Source organism: Myotis daubentonii, chromosome 9 (assembly GCF_963259705.1).
Source record: "Myotis daubentonii chromosome 9, mMyoDau2.1, whole genome shotgun sequence".
Taxonomy (NCBI): Eukaryota; Metazoa; Chordata; class Mammalia; order Chiroptera; family Vespertilionidae; genus Myotis; species Myotis daubentonii.
In genome coordinates, this window is record NC_081848.1 from 24,442,331 (window position 1) to 24,466,082 (window position 23,752).

The 23,752-nt window shown below is 38.5% G+C and overlaps 2 protein-coding genes and 1 pseudogene across 5 annotated transcripts in view; 1 reads left to right on the plus strand and 2 right to left on the minus strand.

Moving 5' to 3' along the window:
* Nucleotides 1-9,379: 9,379 nt before the first annotated feature.
* Nucleotides 9,380-16,561, minus strand: ANKRD49 (ankyrin repeat domain 49). Its single transcript, XM_059708132.1, has 3 exons — nucleotides 16,428-16,561; nucleotides 13,047-13,398; nucleotides 9,380-11,849 (listed from the first exon to the last, which is right to left on the minus strand). The coding sequence occupies exons 2-3, from the start codon at nucleotides 13,299-13,301 to the stop codon at nucleotides 11,388-11,390; spliced, it is 717 nt and encodes a 238-aa protein (XP_059564115.1). The 5' UTR covers nucleotides 13,302-13,398; nucleotides 16,428-16,561; the 3' UTR covers nucleotides 9,380-11,387.
* A 31-nt stretch (nucleotides 16,562-16,592) lies between these two features.
* MRE11 (MRE11 homolog, double strand break repair nuclease) overlaps nucleotides 16,593-23,752 on the plus strand; it is a 78,966-nt gene continuing 71,806 nt past the window's right edge. For 2 of the 4 annotated variants that reach the window (XM_059708120.1, XM_059708124.1), the window contains exons 1-3: nucleotides 16,593-16,728; nucleotides 17,455-17,570; nucleotides 19,354-19,486. In XM_059708120.1, the coding sequence (XP_059564103.1) occupies nucleotides 17,551-17,570; nucleotides 19,354-19,486 (153 nt within the window). In that variant the 5' untranslated portion in view covers nucleotides 16,593-16,728; nucleotides 17,455-17,550. Of the gene's footprint in view, nucleotides 16,783-17,454; nucleotides 17,670-19,353; nucleotides 19,487-23,752 lie in introns of those variants that run through there. The other 2 variants (XM_059708121.1, XM_059708122.1) reach the window with 2 other exon arrangements.
* Nucleotides 18,766-19,088, minus strand: LOC132242046 (cytochrome b-c1 complex subunit 7-like; annotated as a pseudogene).

Consider the following 23,752-nt stretch of genomic DNA (forward strand, 5'->3'; position numbering starts at 1 on the left):
TTCCACCTCTTGGCTATTCTGAATAAGGTTTTACTGAGTGTGGGTGAGCAAATCTCTCTATTTTGGATATTGACCCCTTATCAGATATTTGATTTGCAATTATTTTGTCCCATTCTGTATGTTCCCCTTCTACTTGAATCTCCTCCAGATTTCTATTAGTTATCTTCTGTATATTGATTTTTCTTTCCTAGTAAAAAATATACAAAATCCTTGCCATGCTAAATATCCCAAGCCTATATTATTCTACTTCTTTTCCTTTGTGGCCTATTTTTCTTAACAAGATCTTTTATATTTGGTCTCCAGTTGCTCACACCCAATCCACTTTTTCACTTCCCACAGACTGTTTCCAATCTCACCATGTTATTAAATTTAGTCTTTTGAAGGTCACCAAGCACCTATTAATCCCCAAATAAAGCTATGCTTTCTCATATCTCTTGGCCTCTCTAACAGCATTTGACAATGATTTGTACCCCATTTTTCTTGAAAGCATCCTCTTGGTTTTCAAAACTGCCTTTTCCTGATGTTCCAGTTACCTCTCTAGTGGTAACGTCTCCCTTGCTGTCATCATTATTTTTAGAATTTGAACCTCATCAGTGTAGACATTCCTTCAAATTCCCTTTTTGCTCTTTTCTCTTTTACTAATTCACTCAATTCCAACACTTTTATTATCACCCAAAGGTGCTAAGCCTTTTAAATGTCTCCAGATTCAATCTTTATCCTGACTCCAATCCTACATTTCTGCCTGCTGGTTGAACATCACAGTCATAGAACTTTGGAGCTGTAAGAAGCCTAGAGATCACCTCATTCACTGTATTTCAAACTGCTCCACAGTACCCAAGGCATTTCCTGCACACAGAGCAGGTGTGTCTGTATCTCAAGCTGCTCCGTTTTTTTCTGCATTGTTTGTTCATTTAATATGTATTCCTTGAATGATTCCTTAATGGCTTATAGAAATTTAAAAGATAATAATGTTATAAGTAATTTGATGTTAGTAAATCTGACAATTTTGATGAAGTGGAGAATTCACTTAAAAAACACAACTTTTAAAAATGGACACAAGAAGAAATATCACTTTAATAGAAGTAAATATAGAAATATAACTATTAAAGATATTGAACTCAAAATTAAAACCTATTTCACAAAGGAAACATAAAGCCTCACTATTGAATTCTTCCAAACATTTACACATATTGTAACACCAATCCTATTCAAACTATTCCAAGAGTTAAAAAAAATGTTAACTCTTCTCAACTCATCTTTATGTCAAAATCAGAAAGAACACTACAAAAAAGTAAAAGTATAGGTCAATCTCCCTCATGAAAACTGGTTCAAATATTAAATAAAATATTAGCAAATATAACCCAGCATGTTAAAAGAGAATAACACATTATAATACAGTTGTGATTGTTTTAAAAATGCAGTTTGTTAAACATTTGAAAATCAAGCAATGTGATTTACTATATTAAAATTTTTTAAAGGAAGAAATGAAACTGTCTTTACTATCAGTCAACATGGTTGTACACATAGAAAATTCACATGAATGCATGGATAAGCTATTAGAGTACATTTATTAATGTACTGGATACATAGTTAACAAAGAAAAATAAAATTTACAAATAAATAGAAAATACAATATAAAAAACAACATATTTATAATAGTATCAAAAAGCCACCAAATCCATAAGAATAAATCTAAGAAAAAAAAAGAACTGCACCCAAATGCTCTAAAATGTTATCAAGAAAATTTAATGAATACCTAAGTAAATGGAGAAATATATTATTTTCAAGAATTGAAAATTTTATGTTAATTGTTCTCAAATTGATCTATAACTCCAATCTAAATCTCAGCAGGGTTATTTTAAAAATAGTATTTGACAAGGGAATTCTAAAATTGAAAAGTACAAGTAAATACAAAAGGCCAAGAATGGCAAAAACAGCCTTGAAGAGTAAAAACAAAGTTGAAATATTTACACTACCAGATACCAAGACTTACTGTCAAGCTATAGTATTAAAACTTAGGTATGGAACAAGATAGAAACAGACCAAACCATGCATGATCACCAGATATATAACAAAGTTGTCACTGAGGGGGGTGGGGGGAAAGGGGCGGGAAGAGGGGATGGTCTTTTTTATAGGTGATATTGGATAAGCTGGCTATTATTATGGGGGAAAATAAATATTGACTCCTATCACACATCAAACACAAATATAAACTCAAAATGAATTATTTCACTAAAGGTAAAATGCTAAAGCTAGAAGATAATATGTTCATGATCTTGGGGTAGGCAAGCATTTCTTAAGTAGAAAACAGAAAGCACTAACCATAATGACAATTGACAATTAAAGGTCATTAAAATTAGGATATTCTCTTCATTAAAATCACCATTAAGAGAATAAAAAGGCAAGCCATAGACTGGAAGAACATTTCTGAAATCCCTATATCCAACAAATGACTAGTATCCAGATTATATAAAGAATTGATTATAAAAATCAATAAGAAAAGGGCACACAATCCAATAAGAAAATGGAGAAAGATGAACAAGCACTTCACAAAAGAGGAGATGCAGATGGCCAATCAGCATCCAAAAACTTGCTCCACATAAGGAAATTAAAAAACATTGAAAATTAAATGTACAATGAGATATTACTACATGACTATTAGAATGGCCATTATAAAAACCACCCCACAAGGTGGCAGTAGAAGGATTGGGAGGATATGGACAATTGGAACTCTCATTCACTGCTGCTAGGAGTATAAATTGGTACGACAACTTTGGAGGACTGTTTTGACAGGTATTTACTAAAACTGAATATACATATATCCTTTGGACTAACAGTCCTAACACTAGGTTTATACAGAGGTGTATAATGTGCACACCAAAATCATATTCTAGAATGTTCCTACCAGCACTATTCATAAAAGCCCCAAACTGGCCCTAGCCGGTTTGGTTCAGTGGATAAAGCATTGGACTGAAGACCAAAGGGTCCCAGGTTCCATTCCGGTCAAGGGCATGTACCTTGGCTCCTCCCAGCCGGGGCCCTGGTCAGGGCCCTTGCAGGAGGCAACCAATTGATGTGTTTCTCTCACATCTATGTTTCTGTCTCTTGCCCTCTTTTTTCCACTCTCTCTAAAAGATCAACAGAAAAATATCCTCAGGTGAGAATTAACAACAAAAAGCCCCAAACTGAAAAGAATTCAAAGGCCCTTCAAAAATCAACAAAATGGCCCTGACTGGTTTGGCTCAGTGGATAGAGTGTCGGCCTACGGACTGAAGGGGTCCCAGGTTCCATTCCAGTCAAGGGCATGTACCTTGGTTGCGGGCACATCCCCAGTAGGGGGTGTGCAGAAGGCAGCTGATCGATGTTTCTCTCCCTTCCTCTCTGTAAAAAATCAATATACTTTTTAAAAAAGAAGAAAGAGCAGTCCTTTCCTATTTAAAAAAAAATCAACAAAATGTACTTATAAAATAGTGTATGTTCATATAACAGAACACAGCAAAAAAAACCCTCTGCTACATGCAAAAATATGGATGAATCTCAACAGATATCATGTTGACTGAAAAAAACAAACACAGAAGTATACATAACAAATGATTCTACTGATGTAGGCAAAATGAAATGATGGTGACAGAAACTGCCTTTGAAGGAGCACTGAGAGGGAGCACAAAGTAGAGTTTGGGGTGCTGGTTTTGTTCTGTCTCTAGATTGGGTTGTAGTTACGTGTGTGTTTATTTTGTAGAATTCATCGAGATTTTTGAACTACTGTTTTCTATACCTCTCTGAAATTATACAAATATTAAGCATATTTGTTAAAAAATTAGTCTGAAAGTTTTACTTTTATTTTTTTATATGTATATATATATTTTATTGATTTTTTACAGAGAGGAAGGGAGAGAGATAGTTAGAAACATCGATGAGAGAGAAACATCGATCAGCTGCCTCCTGCACATCTCCCACTGGGGATATGCCCGCAACCCAGGTACATGCCCTTGACCAGAATCGAACCTGGGACCTTTCAGTCCGCAGGCCGACGCTCTATCCACTGAGCCAAACCGGTTTCGGCAAGTTTTACTTTTAAAAAAGTGTTGTTTACTTTGATCAAATAAAAAGGAATCATGCAATTATATTTTTCTTTTTGTATCCAATATCAAAAAACTTGGAGATAAGTTAACTGTTAATTGCAGTAACTATATTAATTTAAATGGTTTATTTCCTTCTTTCTCCTTCTAAATGGCTTTTGATTTTCTATTTCTAATTATTATATGTGTTTCAATTAAACACCATCTTTAAGTTTTTTAGGAACAAGTTATTGATAAAAATAAGTATAAAATGTACTGTTTTATCTAGAAAATATGGTCACAATTTTCTTTACTTTTTTATTAAAAAATAATGAACAGCAAAAACAGCAGAATGGCTTATCCTATTTTCATTTTAATTAAATGTAAAACACTAATATGACCAATAGAAGGAGGCAAAACCAAAGACTAAAATTTTCTTGTAATAAGTTACAAATTGTATCGGTTCTATATACTTATTAGTTATTGGTACATTAGTAAAAACTAGGTGGATTAATTTTTACATTTTGTGGTTAATTTTATAAATTTTGAACACATCTCCAGAAGTCACTTCAGTCTTTTCTTCTGCTTAATAACAGGGCAACTGAATAACAATGGATTTTTAATGCTACTGTTTTTCCTCCAGAAAAGTAGATGCTAGAATCACGTTGGTATCCTAGATTCTAACATTCCTGATCTAAATTATTTTAAAGTCAACAAAATCCTTCTTATAATAAGTAAGCCATCTTTTCAAATTTGTTGAGTGTTGCCAAATGGACTATTTTAAAATAGTTTGTTTCCTACTCTACCATTTAATGGATAAACTGTTCCTTCCAGTTACAATGGGCTTTTTGCTTGGGATTTAAAAATTCCAGTGAATTAATGAAATCTTTTTTTTTTTCTTTTTTATAATTCACAGGACTCTGCAGCCCCTGGGGAATATATACTCCTAAAATCTGATGGAGAGATCCTCATAAGTCCCTACTTGCTGTGGAAAAGAACAAAAGGATGAAATTAGTCGTCGCTGGATAGCTACTTTTAAAAATCAATTTTATTGAAGAATAACTTAATGTACAAAAACTTAATTCCATTTAAGTATAGAATTTAATGACTTGGGCAGTTGTATACACCTGCAAAACTACCACTATAATGAAGATACAGAACATTTCCACCACTTACAAAACATTTTCCTGCCCTTCTGCAGTCCAACTTCCGTCCCTATCACCAGGCAACCACAGCTCTGGGGTCTATAAATGAATTAATTTTTCCCCAAGTAGATATTCAGGTGTTCCAGCACTATTTCTTTAAGGGAATTTCTCATTGGAATCCTTAGATGCTTTGTCAAACATGAATTGATCATTCATATCTGGATCTATTTCTAGACTCTATCCTGTTGATCTATATATGTCTATTCACACTGTCTTAAAACTGCTGCTTCACAATTAGTTTTGAAACCAGGTTCTATAAATTCCCCCAACTTTATTATTCTTTTTAAAAATTGCTCTGGCACTTATGATTTAATGAAACTTTTGTATATTTATATTTTATGCCATAAAATGCAATTTGCTTCTAATAATGGTAATTTTTACATCTTAAACACGACCATAAACTACATAAAAATAACATTAAAGAAAATGGAATCTTTGTCATGATTATTTGATAGACTAACCAGTGATACATGGATATTAAAATTCTAGAACCCCACTGATGAACGTGAGCTTACTGGAAACTTACTTCATGAACACGGGCAATTTACTTAGCCTCCATAGGCTCAATTTCCTCATTTCTATCATGTCATCTACCTCATGGGGTTATTGTGAGGCTCCTGAGATAACATGTGAGCACCTATAGCACACACAGTACGCACTCAATAGTTAGCTGTTAATATTATTACAGTACGTCAGTATGTCACATCTTGGATATATAAGAACTTTCATAAATAAGATCAGAGGAGAGTATTTCATTCATGCATTATATAAATGATGATTGGGGAAGGCTGTTAAATGTGGAATGTTTTTTACATATGATTTTGATATATTTCATCTTGGAATTAATTTTTAAAGTGAAAGTAATTGCCAAAATTAGTTACACCACATTATTTTTATATTTAAATAACAAACTAAAAGAATTTTATATCAGCGATGGCATTAAGAGAGTGTTGTCTAACTCCCCAGTGGTTTTATACCTGGAACCTGCTAGCTCCCTCCCCATCTCATTCTCCTCTGACAAAGGCTATTGGCTTTGTTTATTCTTTTCCTTCTAGAAGTAAAAAGCCTGTGTTATCAACTTGGTAGCATTTTATTCAACAATGCAATAAAAATTTACATTTGTAGTGGTGTAACCTATTAAAAATCAGAATTTGATTATCATCTCCATTAATACCCAGAAGTTAGAATTTCTCTAAAAATAAACTAATCCGACGTAAGGGGTATATCTCCTAGAGGCAAATCTAGAAGCAGGGAGTGAGTTTTTCTTACAAATGACACTCAATATTGAAGCGTTTTCTTTTTCTAATTGTATGTTTTAGCCAATTTTGAAATGTTTAAATGACCTCATTAATAAAATACTAAAAACTTAATATAGAATCAATGATTAGAGTTTGAGTATACACTGATGGATATTTGGTCTCTAAGGAAAACATGCTTTAAATAAAATTTAATTGCACGCTAATAAAACAACTTTGAGGCTAGCCAAATAATGAAATCTCCTGCCTTAGAGATTTTTGATGAGAGAGCAGGGAACATTTGGCAATGTCTGGAGACATGTTTGGTTGTCTTAAGTGGGGAGGAGGAGTGGGAGGTGCTACGGGCATCTAGTGAGTAGAGGCCAAGAAGGCTGCTAAAGATTCTGCAATGCCCAGGATGCCCCCACAACAAAGAACTATTTAGCTCCAATGTCAACAGTGTGAGAAACCCTGACATACGATTACCTTTCTCGATGAATTCCAAAACCACCTCATTTTCTAAATGTGCAGACTAAAATAAAAGGAATGGAAGGACCCTAAGATGTTTCTTCCTTTTGGATTCTTCTTATAAGCTTTTGCCTATCTTCAAATAAGAAATATGCAAGAGCACGTGTAAGCAAATATGAGCTCCAGTGCTTTTTTTTCCCTGGAATGTGCTCTGAAGGATCTGTTTCTTATATCAGTTCTTAGTATGATTTTCACAGCACAGCTACATCTTGGTCTAGAGTCGACCCTTCAATCGGGATATGCTTTCTCTGTGAGTTATTAAATTGGAGTGTAAAAAACCCTGAGAGGCATCTGATTTTTAAAATAATGGCAGGCTCACTTTCTAATTTTTTTGATTGCTAAAAATTGCTTCTGTTTAAGGCAGTTATATCTGAAAAGGGAACTCTAATGACTGTTCAGGACACAGTGCTCATAAGAACTCACATTAATCCAGTGATGTTTTCCTAATTTTCAAGTACTTACATCTAGAAGAGATGAAATGCTGAACCTATTATAACACAAAGAAGGAAGAAAACAAAATAGGTAGCAACTTGCTCTTAGATTTTTATAGGCTATACATTTCATTAAGCAGATTTTTCTGACCTACATATCCTGCTACTCTGAGCTCCTCTGGAGGTCATGGTCATGTCTATGTTATTAAATTCCTAGCAAGAACCATTACATTTACCTGAGTTTCGATTGGATAATTAAAGCGATCAATGACAAATGAATGCTTTTGCATTTTTATTCCATTTGCTTAGTGTTAACAAGACCCACCTTAAAAGGGGGAAAAAATTAGGTATGGATTTAAAGAGCAACTCATCTGCTAGGCATTGAGAAGCTGCACATAGAAAGAGCAATAAGCCATTCTCAGTTCCCAGGCTCTGGATCCATTCTGGAAATACATTTTCTCTCAGAATCTCATTATCTTTAAGTCCTTGTAATTATTTGCTGAACTTCATTTGCCTTATTTTGCTTACTTCCTGAGTTCTCTCTTCTGTTGGATACTGTTGACACCTAGCAGGGACCTTGGAAGATGAGGTAGGCATTTCTTCTAGGTGTGGAGGAGTTTGGATTCTATGCTGCACATTTTACTGGAAAGTCATTAGAGGAACCACAGGAATATAAAGGTAGAGCTTTGGGATATTCAAGGATGCAAATACCTAAAGCAGGAAGGGCATTTCTGATTGAAATGCTGGGTAAGGGAACTACTCAATACCATTTTTTTTTTTTTTTTTGCAAACCTACCATGTAATAGGTATCTCATCCATATTATAGCTCATATATTCCTTACAAAACTGTAACAAGATAGATATTATCTCCATTTCACATATGAGAAAACCGAGTTTATTTGCCCGAAGTCACACACAGGTGGCAATCGTATTTGAACCCAGATTTGTCTTGCTCAGAGTTTAATGCACCTCCCGGCTATTCTGCTATGCCTCCAGGTAATGTTTCAGGTGTCTGGACCTACCCTGTTCATTAGAGTAGCCATTAGTTAAATGGGGCTAGTCTGAACTGTGATGTGCCACAAAACATACACTGGTTTGAAGACTTATATTACCCAAAAAAGTAAAATATCTCCATAATTTTAAAATATGTATCTCAAGTTGAAATGAATATTTTGGATTTGTTAAATATGTATTATTAAAATTATTTAATACATTAGTTTTTGTTTTAATGCAGCCACTAGAAAGATTACACAGGTGGCTTGCATTATGTTTCTGATTTAGATTATTTCTTAGGTTCCCAAAAGTAAAATTTTAGGGTTTCAAAGGGATATTTTCAGAATTTAAATCATTAATAGTTACTCAATACTTCTTAATTTACTGTTTTCAAAATGTAATAAACAGAAATCTTAAATTCCTTAGGCAGAAAGCACTTGATATTACACAGGTTGAATGGTCATCTGGTCATCCTACAGAGGGGTTAGAGCGTTCCACAATAAACTTATTATAGTAATGGCATAATCAGTGACTGTGATCATGCTTGGTACCTCCAAGTTCCACCAATTCCTAGAGCCATTTTAGGCAGGGTGAAGGTGGTGTATGTGTTGATGGGGAATCAAGAACTGACACAGAGGTTTCATTTTGATATGGGACCGACTCAGAGTACATGCTACTTCTCTGGGTTTCTTTTGATCATGATGTCCTAGCATAGTGGTGGATATTGTGATAAATGCCAACACATCCATTTAGACTCAAAGACTCAAAATACCATCACTGTGGTAGGTTGTAGGCCAGTAAACTCTCCAGAGAATTGTATTTAAGATTAAAAATAACAAAGCCATTTTATTTCACTGTGTGCCTATGAATTATGATGTGTCCCTTAAACAATCACAAAAAAGGCATATAAGTTAATCAGAGTTAAGGCCTTAGTTATGAAAAGCATATACTTTATTTTTTTTTAAGTACAAGATAAGAGAAAATTTTGTTTGCAAATTGAGTTATTTAGCCTTCTTAAACTAGAAAGTACAGGTAAGTAATATAGTAAAAAGCATGATTAGTGAATGACTTCTGTAGACAGAAGAGTCTAGTAAATATTAAGAAAAGTATAAAGGAAGCAAATGATATAAACTCTGCCCTAAGGGATAGAAGGGATTTCCATGCACTAGTTTAGTGCTGAGGCCTGAAAACCAGGAAGTAGTTACATGTCAACTCACCTCCTGATCAGAAAATAGGTGGCTTCTTTGGCCCTACACTTAAGTGGAAAGCTTATATAAAATCATGGATGCAACTCATTCCCAATTAAGAAAGGAGCCATGGGCTCTTTGCCTTCCAGATAACCAGGCAGCCTCATTTAGCAGTCTACTGGGATAGGAGGGGTCCTGTTATACCGTCTATTAGCTGTATCTGTCATCTGGGTCAGATTAAATACAAAGCAACTCTCACTTTCTGCCAAAACCCTTGTATCATAGATACTGATACTCTGAAACCCAGACATCTCCTTGCCAGGTATCACAAAACAACTGAAGTTCTCCTAACTCTTGAGACCTGTTTGTCACAATGATTCAGTCCATATATTACCTTGAACTTTTCAGAGATCATGCGATTTTATTCTAATCTAAAAATTGCCACACATATTTGATTAAACAACATTACTTAGTCTAGGTTGGGTTACAAGTGCTGATTCAAAATAGACATTGAAAAAATATAATTGAAATAAGGGATCACTAATTTAGTGCCCTTTGTCTAGTGTTAGTTCTGGTGTTGAGAAGATATGAGAAAAGCCTTCAGGAATAGTCACAGAAGGGCTTGGTAGTCAATGGGAAACTGCTGCTGGAGAGGCTGAGAGAGAAGATACTTAGTAAATGTATGCTAGATGAACAAATATGCTATGGATTCAAGGATGCTATATACAGTTAAGAAAAGAATTCATGCCTTTTTTGTTGTTGTTCAAAACTTTTATTTTTTGAATATTTATATTTATGCTTTTGTCACTATCCACACTGTAGCTTTTTAAAAAAGCCCAAGCCACTGTGCGGTTCTAGCCTCAATATAATCATCATCCCCTCACTCTTAGAATTCCTTTTCATTTGTCACTTGGCCTTTGTGTGGTTTGTATAAAAAGAGGACCCTGGAAAATCAGTACTTCCTGTGAACTTGAAAGGCTATAGGAGCAGTGCCCAAATCCGCAGGATTAGGCAGGTAAAACCAGCAGGGTAGCAGATATATTACGATCTCTTGGACCAAGGTTTAGTTGTAGGCATGTCTAAAAGTCATGCTAACTCACCAGTAGAATAAGGATTACGTAGGTGGACCCGGGTGAGGTAGGACTGTCCTCAGGACTGGGTGAATTGTGGTAGGAGAGGCAGTATATAACATTCATGGATTAACCATCCAGCTAACTACTTTCCTAAAAGTCTAGGTTCTAAAACACAAAGATCTAGGCTCTAGACTTTATTAACTTATGAAGATTCAAATCACTACGTTAGCTCTTATGGTTGAAAATGAAAGCAAATGGCTATGATAGCTGAACTGCACCAGTATATTTAAGACTTTTAAATTGAATTCTGAGTTGCTTTACCTTATAAAAATACATGTCATTATACTAAATGCTCAACAAAAATTCAGGATGGGGATATTTAAAAATACATTTTCCTTGGATCAGCACCAAAAATATCAGTAGTTTTCTGTACAACCCATGACAAATTTTTAAGTATAGGTAAGTTAAAATTTTTCTGATAAAAACCACAGAAATAATTTAAGATATATCCAAACAACTTTCAAATACATTTTGACATCAAGGTCAGGCAATTCACTTGGAAGGATATAACGAGTACCACTGAATTTTTGTAGTAAGACTTTTGATGTCAACTTTGTCTTATGGGGATTTTTGACATTTCACAGAAAGGAGGCACTGGTACTAAATGATTAGAACCATTAAGACTGAGGTGAAGAATTTGTGCAGCCTTCCACAATTTCAAAGAGGTAGTGATAGATACTTGTCCTCCTGGCAATGTCAAGTGCAGTTTCTTCCAAGGTGTTTTTCAGACCTGGTTTGATGTAGCGGTTCATCAGGAGGAGTTCTAGGGTATCTTTGCTGTCTCTGTTCCCAGCAGCAAGGTGTAAGGGGGTCAAGAGGCCTTTTGTCTGGGCATTGATATCTGCATCATGCTGAAGTAGGAAAGAAGCTACTCTAGCATTATCCCACTTACAAGCACTGTGCAGGGGTGTCCAGCCATCCACAGTCACCGCATGAACATCTGCTCCGTGTGCAATGAGCTCACGGACAACCTCTAAGTGTCCGCCATAGGCTGCTCGATGAAGAGGGGTGTACTCATCCTCATCTCTAGTGTTCACAAGAGTGGCCTTTTCAGAAAGTAGTCTCCGTACTGTAGACAGCTGAAAAGAAAAGAGAGATATTTAAAAGATCCAACTCAAAACTAAACAGTAAATCGAGAAAATTAAACTGTCTAGTGATGTTAGATTTAATGAAATTTAAAAAAAGCTTGTTAGCAGATGACTTTAAAATGAAAACAAGATTTCATTTTTGGAGGGAGAGGGTCAATGATTTAAGAATGAACCAGTTAGTGTTAACCATAAACTGTTGACTCTAAGAATGTGATTCTCTGAATATCAAACCATATATTTACTCCCAGGTCCAACTAAGGCTTATTGCATAAAAGCTTTAGACCTAGATGAATAATTATATTTAATCTTTTATATGTCACTGTAAAGAAAACGTAACAGGTTGATTTTTTTTCTGAGGAGCAGCACACCAATGTACATAATGTATAAAACTTTAAAAAATAAACTTCTTTATCAGAGTGTAATGGTAACAGAGAAATCTAGAGATTAAACAGCTCAATTCCTTCTAACTAAAACAACCTAAGACATGTTTCAAGGAAGTTTGGTCTATGGACCTGCGGTGGAATACAGTGTGCTCTTGGGTTAAAAAGTTATGCAAAAATGCAAGGCATTTTACTCATTAGTTTATTAAGACACATGAGGGGACTTAGTAAAATGAGGTGAAAGTGGCTGCATGGGAAGAGTAGACTTTTGATGTTAAGTAGGACCATCCTACTTGGATGATCCTGGGCACATTAATATTCCTGAATCTCAATTTCTTACTCTGTAAAAGGGAATATTATCTATTTTTAGGAATATAAAAGCATTCCATCAAATAATAAGGCATATGGTATAGTTGGTATCCAACAAATGTTAGTTCCCATCCTCCTTTTCCTAAATAATACTGATTTCTAGGATGATCCTGACAATATAAATGATTTAAAAATACAGATGATTGCTTGTGATCTTCATAGTTAATTATCCTTAAATCCCCCCAAATACCTAATTTGACTTTTTGCAGCTGAACATGTACTTTCATGTACATTGCCTCATTTGATCCTCAAAACCCTGCATAAAAGAGGCAGATATTAAAATGGCCACTTTTACTGATAAGAAAATAGAGGTTCAGAAATAGGATTTCCCCAGAGTTACAGATCAAATAGAGGCTCAAGGACAGGTCTTCTGGCTACAAATCGAATACTTTTCCTATTATATTATGGTTTCTTCCTTAACGGTTTTTTGTTTGTTTACCCGATTGTTTTCAGCAGCCCAAAGAAGCAATTTGCTTGGATCGTTTTCCATTTTTTTTTCTTTGAATTGATACCACTCTTCAGTCTTTTCATCTTGTTCCTCATCTTCGTCAGAATTCCCTACCCAGAGACTTTGGGTACCAGTGGGGATAAGATGTCCATGTGTTTCCAACAACTCAAGTTGGTTAAAGTGTTCAGAAAAGTCCAAGGAATTCTCTGGGTTTGGTTGTCCATCATGTACTTGCTCTTTTTCCATTTTTACTACTATTCTACACACAAAGCATTTCCAATACCAGCGTATAAATAATCTTTTTAGAGATGAATTATGTCTGCTTTATTTTATCCATCAAGATCTGAAAACACAAACAAAAAATGATTAGGAAAACAGTAATTGAGGCTTTATTAACATCATATATAAGTCTTATAAACACACACACAAATAAACCTTGTCTAAACTTTTTGGTGTTTATTGATACCCTTTATATTTACTAGATATCAGAGTTGATGGATTTCAGTTATCTGTATATTTAATAACCTAATATTTCTTTTTTGTTATTGTTTGCTTCTACTAAGACAGTGGTTATAACTGTACAGTCTTATCTCATTTTATTGTACTTCACTTTATCATGCTTCACATTTTTTTTTTTTTACAAACTGAAGGTAAGACCCTCCACCAGCAAAAAGATTACCATTTGCTTCAATGCTGTGGTCTGGAACTAAACCCACAATATCTCTGACGTATGGGTATATTTATTTTGAACCTATTGGTTTAGATACTGTTGTATTATGCTAAGGGTGATACATGCTTGAAGCTTCTAAATTGTAACTAATAAAGACAGGCACATTTTAAAAATCCTCAGCCGAGGATATGCTTATTGATGTTAGAGAGAGGAATAGAGAGAGGGAGGGAGGGAGGGAGAGGGGGGAGAGAGAGAGAGAGAGAGAGAGAGAGAGAGAGGAAGAAACAGAAACATAGCTGAGAGAGAGAACATTGATTGGTTGCCTTCGGTACATGGCCCAACTGGGAATCGAACCTGCAACCTAGGTATGTACCCCGACAGGGGACTGAGCCTGCAACCTTTCAGTATACAGGATGATGCTCCAACTGACTCATCGACCAGGGCAAGCCAGACACATTTTAATAAAACAGACACCTAGATGCTATAGAGAGGACACAAAAACTTCTAAACAAAAACTACTTAAAAGAATCAGGGATCCTTAGAGATAGAAGAGCCCTCAAAGGACATGTGTCCCAAACTCTTCAGTGCAGACCTATCTTTATCATGACATCTGTAATAGTTATCCTATTTCTACTTAAATAATTTCAGGCTTGGGAAAGCTCATTGCTTGAAAAGTAGTCCTATTCACTGATATACAACTATAATTCTTAATTAGCTTATTGTTTTGAAACTGAATTTTGGCTGTCATTCACGCCTTCGTTTAAGAAATATGAATAGAATGCCTGTCTCTGGCTCCTGGGATTCAGTAATGAACAAGATCCACATCGTAACCTCGAGAAGCTTACTGTCGAGTTGGAGTGACCGGAAGACAGCCGGTTAAAGGCTACGACAGGACCATGTCCAGGTACCATGAGCATTCTGGAGGGCCGCCATTCGCCCAGTCCTAAGGGGCTAGAGAAGGCTTCCCAGAGGAAGTGATGCTTATTTTGCTAGGCTGCCATACTGATTTATAAATCAGTATCAGCTTAAAGAGTTACATGGCATATTAGACTTCAACCAAAGAAAATGAGAAGAAAAAGTATTTTAAAAATACCATTTTTACTTATCGAAGTGATCACTATGTAAGGTATAAATGTCTAATCACTTTGTACACCTGAAACTAATATAATGTTGTACGTCAATTGTAACTGAAAAAATACATTTTTTTTAAAAAAAATACCATATTTTTAGCCTCCCAACTATATTTGTTTGAATTCTTATCTTTTCAAGGCTCTTCTCAGATGTTAAGTCTTTCATTAAGTCGTTCTTAATCCTCAAATTAGATCCCTCTCAAATTCTACATTTTTTGTGCTATATATGGTTTTATTTCTCCACTAATTTTGTTTTTTGGCTTCTTAAAATATAGTAAGTTTAAGTACAGGGACTATATTTAACTTACAATTATGTCCCACTTAAATACAGCAAGAAATATTGTAGAATTAAATTTAAATAAGGCCCTACATCACTTGATTTTGACTGGAATGGATTCTGAGAAGTTGGAGAGTTAGTCATACCCCTATGATACTTATTTCTTTCTACCTAATTTTACAAGTTTGAGAGTATACCATCCTAATGCATTAGACTTTATTAGTAGTGCCAAGAGCATTAAACTTGAGTTTAAGTCTATCACTCATGTCGAGTGCCTTCTCTGGACCTGTTATTTCATTTTAAAATGTTAAGAAGGATTTTACTAAAGAATTCCCAAGGCCTGTCCAGCTTTCAGTCTATGAGAGACACTCTCAGAACTGCTTTATGTTTTAGTTCTCACTTTTTCCTTTGTTCTCAAACGATGCCCTGAACTTTGCGACACAAAAATGACCATACATCTAATCATGAAACAATAAACACCAGTACATAACATGAACTAGTTATATCAATTTATAGAACAGATCTCGTGGGCCACCTCTCCTTTTTATAACGCCTCTCTTTTTGTAAATTTTGAATTTACTGCTCCGGATACAATAAACTGCACATAAAATTTTCTTGGTGGATTTAGTCTAAAACAGTTAAAGCCAGGTGCACGCCCTGGTTCAGGATTTTTAAAAGTCCATCAGGACTCTTACTTGGTGATATCCCACTAGGGAGAAATAGGGTGGGTTTTTGGTTTTATTTTTGCTTTTTTTAAAAATAAGGTGTTTCTTAACCTAATGGACACATACACGACAGGTGGGGCCATAAACCCCATTTTACAAGTGAAGGAGCGGAGGTTCGGAGAGATGAAAATAACTTGCCCTCGATTAAGGAACTTCAATAGAACCGAAAGCCCAGGTTTCCTCAATTAAAAGTTTCACTTCTTTTTTTACCGCACTAGACCCTCCTGCTGTCAGCACAAAGCCATGCGGATGCGCTCCATCCGAGGTCGCCGGCTCAGGGAAGCGGAGAACGGCCTGTGAGACGGAAGGTCTGAAAGTTCCACCTCCGGGGAGTGGGAGTGACAGGCGGTGGGGGGGGGGGGGCCAACCCGGCCCGCCGGCACCGGGGCCACTTCCCAGGCCCGGCGTCGCCTCCCCGGCCTTGGGAACCACCAGGAGCAGAGTAACGGCTCCAGCCCCACCTAGAACCCGCGACGCTGCCGGCGGGGTCGACAGGTGACCCGCCCAGAAGCGGACAGGAGGCCTTAGGTGGCCCCCGGCGGCCAGGACGAGCCAGGAAGAGTTACCCACCTTATGGAGGGGAGTTCGCCGCCGCAAACCTCGCTTCCGGGGTTCGTCCCCTCGGCTGCTCGGGATTGGCTCCTGTGCGGGGGCGGGGCCTCGCTGATAGTTTCCCAGCTCCCTCCCGGAGCTCGACAGCCAATGAGAGCCGAAGAGGGCTTGAGGCGCCTACGTCATCAATGAGGTATCGCGAGAGGGAGCGAACTGGCTTCTGGCTCCCGCCGAATTCAGGTTTCTGTCCAAGCGGATCTCAGAGGCGAGCTCTGGCCGGGCGGTTGCTTTTCTGCTCACGCATCTCACTCCTTTCCGGGTAAAAGACAGCCTCGGTCCCGATGGTGTAGCTTCGGAGAGACCTAAGAGTGGGGTAACTCAGGAGTCGTACCCGCCTCCTATACATGCAGAATCTCGGGCGGAAGCCCCGAGTGGCTCACCCTCTGAATAGAATGGGCTGGGTGGGCTGGGAGGAGTCCTGGGGGGTTCCGCGTTCTGCTGCCCAGAGTCCGGCGGCGGCGGCGGCCTGATTAGGCTTGAATTCCCGGCGCTGCGAATCTGGACGTGGGAGAGGTTCAGCCCCAGCAGCCTCTCCTCCCACATACGCTGCCCACTCGTCCCGCTGTCGGCGGAGGGTATTTCTCCGCAGACCACGTGTTTCTGTTTATTTGCACTAGCGTTATGGGTGCGGCCGTTCATTCTCTTTACAGAACTAGCCCGTTCCTTTGCTGTCTGAGCCGGAAGTGCGGGGTCGCCTCCCGGTTGCAGAGTAGCCTGCCCAGGCTCCTTGAACATTCACTCAGAGTTGTTCGTGTGCTAAACCAGAACCACATTTTGCCCATCAATTTAACAGCTTCCCACAGGGAAAGGGAGGTGGTCCACGAGCTTAATCATAAACTAGAACGGCACGAGAGATGTGCTATTTTCTATTCTTAGCTCTTAAAAAGTACAGTAGGTACTTAGGTGAAAATGAGACTCGTCCACTATTGCTAGTCTGCTTTTTTAAAAAAATGCGTGTTTTGTAATAATGTAATTTTGTTTTTAGAATTTGGAATCGAGTGAGTTTTCTGACTTTTGAGCGCCGAACCGGGGATTACTCGGCGAGAAAGCTGGTCCTAGAGGAACTGGCCTGACCATAGAAATGAGTCCTGCAGATGCCCTGTAAGCAACCGTCGTCTGGAATCTTTTTTGTTGCTCTGGGTTTTCTAAAGCCCATCAACTAAGATCACCCCAAAAGAAAACATATTTAATAAATTAGCAGTAAGTAGCTTAACGGAGCAGAAGTGATAGTCATCAAAAAGACTATTTGGACTGTTTAAAAATTCATACTATGTGTTTATTAACTGAAAGATTGGGTCTTGCAGCAGTTTGATTATGTTGCTATAGTATGTAAGTTTATGTTTCTTAGGTTTGTCTTAAAATATATTCTTGAGCTTTCATGGTAAAGTCTTACTAGTCAAGGCAAGTCTGTTGGAGCAAATTTTTAGAGGAGTAAATTGCTCTAGTGTTGAATAAATTGGAAATGATTTTGAGAAAAAAGAAAATAAGTAAAAGGACAAGGAACAGGTATGTGGAAAAGCTTTTGACTTGGAGTCTTTCACCCTGGTTTTAATTTCTTGGTTAATACTATGACCTTAAGCAAGTTAGCAATTTTCTAAACTTTGCCTCAGTTTCTTCATTTGTATAATTGGAATAAAAATGTCTTTCCTAGATTAATTTTGATGTTTAAGTGAGAGAATCCTATGAAAGTAATTCATAAGTTGCTGTGGAAGCATAGGGTAGTAATATGAGCTGAAAATATTCAGACATAGCAATCAGAACTGTGTGCAAAGCATTTTTAAACTTTCTGAAGATAAATCTTTTCTGGAAGAATCTCTTGCATATAAAGATTTGAAGTGCGTGTATAAAATATATATTTTGAATTATATATACATATACATATGCATATCCTATACAGTAAAAGCCTAATATGCAATTCAACCGAATGGTGGAACCACTGGTCACTATTACACGCACTAATCACCAGGGGGCAGACACTCGACATAAGAGCTGCCCCCTGGTGGTCAGTGCACTCCCACAGTGGGAGCACCACTCAGCCAGAGAAGCTGAGCTCATGGCTGGCAAGCACAGCAGCAGTGGGGGGAGCCTCTCCCGCCTCCTCTGCAGCACTAAGGAACAGCGAGCCGAGCGGTAAGGAGCCAGGGGTCCCAGACTGTGAGAGGGCGCAGGCCCAGCTGAGGGATCCCCCCCTCCGCCCCCCCACACTTCGTGCACTGGGATATATATATATATGGTTTAGTGAAAAATAGGGCAATCATCCACAGATTGATTCCATGATTATTTCTTGATTCCATGATTACTTCTTGGCCCATTCTTCTCTTTCTTTTCTTTCAGATATGGTTCAAGGTAGAATTTACCCTCCACATATTTTGTGTCCACTGCTCTTTAGGCAAGATCTGCTGCCTCACAGACAGGTCCAATGCTCTCTTAATGCAAAACACCTTGTCATTATACAGGTTCTCAGGGAACTCCCTTATGGCTTCTTTTACATCTTCATCCACACGTATTGTATTGTCTTGCATTAACCCCAGTTTATTGAATCATGCAGCATTGTAATACCATTTTCAAATACCCTGTAGCCACTGGCTTGATGCTGCAACAGCAGGCTGGCTCAGTATTTTGACCAAGGTTTTACATTTTTTAAGCAGTCACAGACCTTTTAAAAATTTGTATACATTTGTTATGTATTGAATTAGTGGTAGGCAAAACTATGTGACATTAAAGATCTTTTGAATACTTCAAATTCAGACTTAGTTTAAAACTAGAAAAGTGATTTACTCCAAAGTGATTTATTGCCATTATTTGCTTTATAAATTTAGATTTCAATTTACTTGAACATTCTTTTAATGAGTTATATTGAAACATTTCTTCTTTTTTAATACAGTGATGATGAAAATACATTTAAAATTTTAGTGGCAACTGACATTCATCTGGGATTTATGGAGAAAGATGCAGTCAGAGGAAACGATACATTTGTCACACTTGATGAAATTTTAAGACTTGCCCAGGAAAATAAAGTAAGTTTGGTTTAATGTTTTTCAGTGTTCCTTACTCAGCAGGCTCTTTTCTCTTCTTAAAATTTGAGGTTTGTTTTATATGCTTATGTGCTCACATTGCCTATTTAAATATCAATATACTAGAAACCCAAAGCAGGTTTTGTGTGCTTTGTGCCCTTAATTCAAGTAGGAGTTACTTTTGAAAATAGTCGGTAAAGATTTACAAATATTGATGGGGCATTTTCTGAGTGCAGAAATGTCATAGTTTCTACTTTCAAAAAACATATAGCAGCCAAATTTGAGATAAGACAAATATCCAAAATGCTCAGATGCAAGGTCATATGTGATAAGAGTCATAAGAAAATTATGAAGAGCCTTTTCTGGAATGTTAGAGGAGGAAGAGATGGTGTTTAGAAGGGGATAGCAAGATGAGTTCTATGAAGGAGGTAGCATTTAACTTGAGCTTTTGATGGATGAAGAGTATAGAGAAAGTACATGTCACAGGAAGCAGGAGGAAGGGCACACAAGTAAGCCGATATGATGTATGTCGGGAACAGCAGGTCTGGTGCACTCACTGGTAGGCCACGTGTTTGTTAGAAAGCATCTTGAAAGACCAGAAACGTGATCTGAACTGCATTGAGGGGAGCTTCAAATGCCAGATTGAGGAGTCTGTACCCTATTCAGTAGCATGTCTTCTGGCAACAAGGAATAGCATGAATTGGAGACCAGTTTGAGGCCTCTTTAAAGTGATAGCATGGGATGGAAAAGAGGAAGTGAATGCAAGAGATATTCCAAAGATAGGATTTGCATACTTCGGTTAGTTGTAGGAGGTGGGGGTAAGGGAAAAGGGGATGACAGTGACTGAAGTGTGTTAAGATTGGGTGAATGTTGGTACCAATAATAGGAATAGGTTTTAAATAAGGAAGAGGTACTGCTTCATGTGGGAAGGTGATGAATTCTGATTTAGACCGTGTGGGTTTAGAGATTCCAGTAGGACATTCAAGGAAACAGTTGAATATTTCAACGGCAGGCAGTTGAAATATCAGTCTAGGGCTCAAGAGAGAATCCTGTTTCCTTTATTTTCTAACTCTTAGGTGTTAAAATATATCTTTCCTTAAGCATAAGCTCCCCCCCCCCCCCCACTTTGCCCTTTCCTTCTCTTTTTTTCTTGTTTTCCTTCCCTGCATTCCTTAAGTTTCACTGCCTCCTCCCCTCACAGCCCTATGGTTAGTATATTTACTTTTTGCCCCAGATACATAGTATATTTACTTTTTGCCTTAATTCTTCCTTACTCTGAAGTCCTCTATTTAGTAGGGCCTATGTATGCTATGTAATCCGCCTTATTTCTACAACCTAGTTCCTTGGAGTCCTTTTTTTTCTTCCTTTCTTTATCCTTTAATTTTGAAACAATATCAGCCTTATAGAAATGTTGCTACAATAGTACAAAGAAATCCTTACCCTCCACCCGGATTTTCCTACATTTTACCACATTTGCCTTAACTCTCTTCACACACACACACACACACACACACACACACACACACACACACACTTTTCTGAACCATTTAAAGTAAATTGCATGTTTAACAATAGTGCACTTACCAAAACCAGGAAATCAATATTGACTCAATACCATTATGTAATTTTAAGATGTTACTACGTGTCTCATTAATGCCTGTTATACCAGTCTGGGGGCAGGTAGGTTGTATCCAAGTCCTGAGCCAGGATTGCATTTGGCATTTAGTTGTCATGTGTCTTTCGTCTCATGTAGTTTGTCTTTGTTTTTCGTGACTGACATTGTTGAAGAGTGCAGGCTAGTTATTTTGTAGAATAGTCCTCAGTTGGATATATCTGACATTTACCTCCTCATAATTATATTCACTTTTGGCCCGAATACCACAGAAGCCAATTCTGTCCTTCCTAAGATTCCCTGGATCACAAACCAGTTCCTAAAAATATTTAAAAAGTTTTTCCTGCCCTAGCTGGTTTGGCTCAGTGGATAGAGCGTTGGCCTGTGGACTGAAGGGTCCCGGATTTGATTCTGGTCAAGGGGACATGGCCAGATTGTGGGCTTGATCCCCAGTAGGGGGTGTGCAGGAGGCAACCAATCAATGATTCTCTCATCATTGATATTTCTCTCTCTCTTCCTCTCCCTTCCTCTCTGAAATCAATAAAAAAAAATATTTTTTAAAAAAGTTTTTCCTTCTGGTAAAATACATAGAATAAAAGTTACCATCTTGACCATTTTTAAGTGTACACTTCGGTAGCATTAAGCACATTCACATTATTGTATAATCAATCTCCAGATCGCCTTTCAACTTGGAAAAGTGAAACTATACCATTTAAACAACAACTCCCCTTTTCCCTTTCCCCCTAAAATTGTTTTTTATTTGTTTTGTTGTTTTGTTTCTTCTATGCCAGTAATGGCGAACCTATGACACGCATGTCAGAGGTGACACGTGAACTCTTTTTTTGGTTGATTTTTCTTTATTAAATGGGGCATTTAAATATCCTCCTATCTAATAAAAGAGAAAAATGGTAATTGGCGTACGACGATACCCTTTTCATTGGCTAATCAGGGCTATATGCAAATTAACTGCCAACAAGATGGCGGTTAATTTGCATATGTAGGCACAATGCAGGGAGGCGAAAGGGAAAGCAGGAAGAAGCCCCCTGCCACTGACAGTGATTGGAAACCCAGGGGGGAGCTAAGAGCTGGGGGGCAGGGCAAAGGCGGCCCTGGGGCCGCCTTTGCCCTGCCCCCCAGCCATGATCGGAGAATCAGGCGCCTTTTCCACCCTGGCCAGTGATAGCAGGAAGTAGGGGTGGAGCCAGCGATGGGAGCTGGGCACGGTCGAAGCTGGCAGTCCCAGGAGCTAGGGGTCCCTTGCCTGGGCCTAAAGCGGAGCCCACGATCGCGGGGCCACTGCAGCTGCGGGTCCCCGCTGCCCGGGCCTGACACCTCTGCCGGAGGCCTCAGGCCTGGTCAAGGGGCCGATCCGGTGATTGGTGATCGGAGGGTGATGAGGGTCAACTCCTCTGGCCGAGGCATCAGGCCTGGGTGGGGGGCGGAGCCGGGGATTGGGGGGATATGATGGTCCCCTTGCCCAGGCCTGAAGCCTGGGTCAGAGACGTCAGGCTTGGGCGGGGGGTGGAGCAAGCGATCAGAGGGAGATGGGGGTCCCCTGCCCAGGCATGATTCCTGGGCCAGAGGCCTCAGGCCTGGGCGGGGGCCAGAGCCAGTGATCAGGGGGAGATGGGGGTCCCCTGTCCAAGCCTGACGCCTCTGGCGGAGGCGTCAGGCCTGGGCAAGGGGCCGATCCTGCGATTGGAGGGTGATGGGGGTCAATGCCTGAGGGCTCCCAGTATGTGAGAGGGGGCAGGCTGGGCTGAGGGACACACTCCCCCCCCCCCCCCCCCGCCACACACACACACACACACACACACACACACACACACACACACACACACCCAGTGCACGAATTTCGTGCACCGGGCCCCTAGTATAAAATAAATATCAAAAATATAAGTCTTTTTTTACTATGGTTGCAAATATCAAAAAATTTCTACATGTGACACGGCACCAGAGTTAAGTTAGAGTTTTTCAAAATGCTGACACGCCAAGCTCAAAAGGTTTGCCATCACTGTTCTATGCCTTTGATTTTGATTTTCTTCTTTTACTCAAATCATGTACATTTGTGAAGACCTAGCTTAAATACCACATTTTTATTAAAGCTTCTCTGACTACTGTAGGGATGGAAAACTTTTCCCTTCCTGTCAAGGTTCTTTGGCTGGTCTGATAATTATATTGACAGATTAACAGGAGAAAAACAAATTTCATACATAAAAGTATGAGACTCCCTGGTAGTTAGGTAATGGAGGCTCACATACCATCCTGAGCAAAAAGAAGATGGGATTAGGGGTGTGGGGCTTCAGAGGGGTGTGGGGAGGAAGGCAGTTCACGGGAAGATGGGAAGAGCAGATGTTGGGCAATGCAGATAAGGCTTTCTGATACAGAGTTGTCTCTGATAATTGTCTCTTCCTGGTATAGGCTGTCTATCTAAACTTTTCAGGCAGTTGAGGGAGAGGTAGAAATGGTTGTCTTGAGTCAGCTGGGTCTTAATTGCCTTCAGTTCAAAACAGTCCCCATGCCAAAATGGTGTATTTGGCTCCCCCCGCCCGCCGCCCGCTATAGCTCACAGTGATCTGTACTGCTGGGTTCTTTTGTATAATTAAGAACTTCATCAAATTTCTTCAGGCAGATGGAACACTTACTGAAAGCATCAG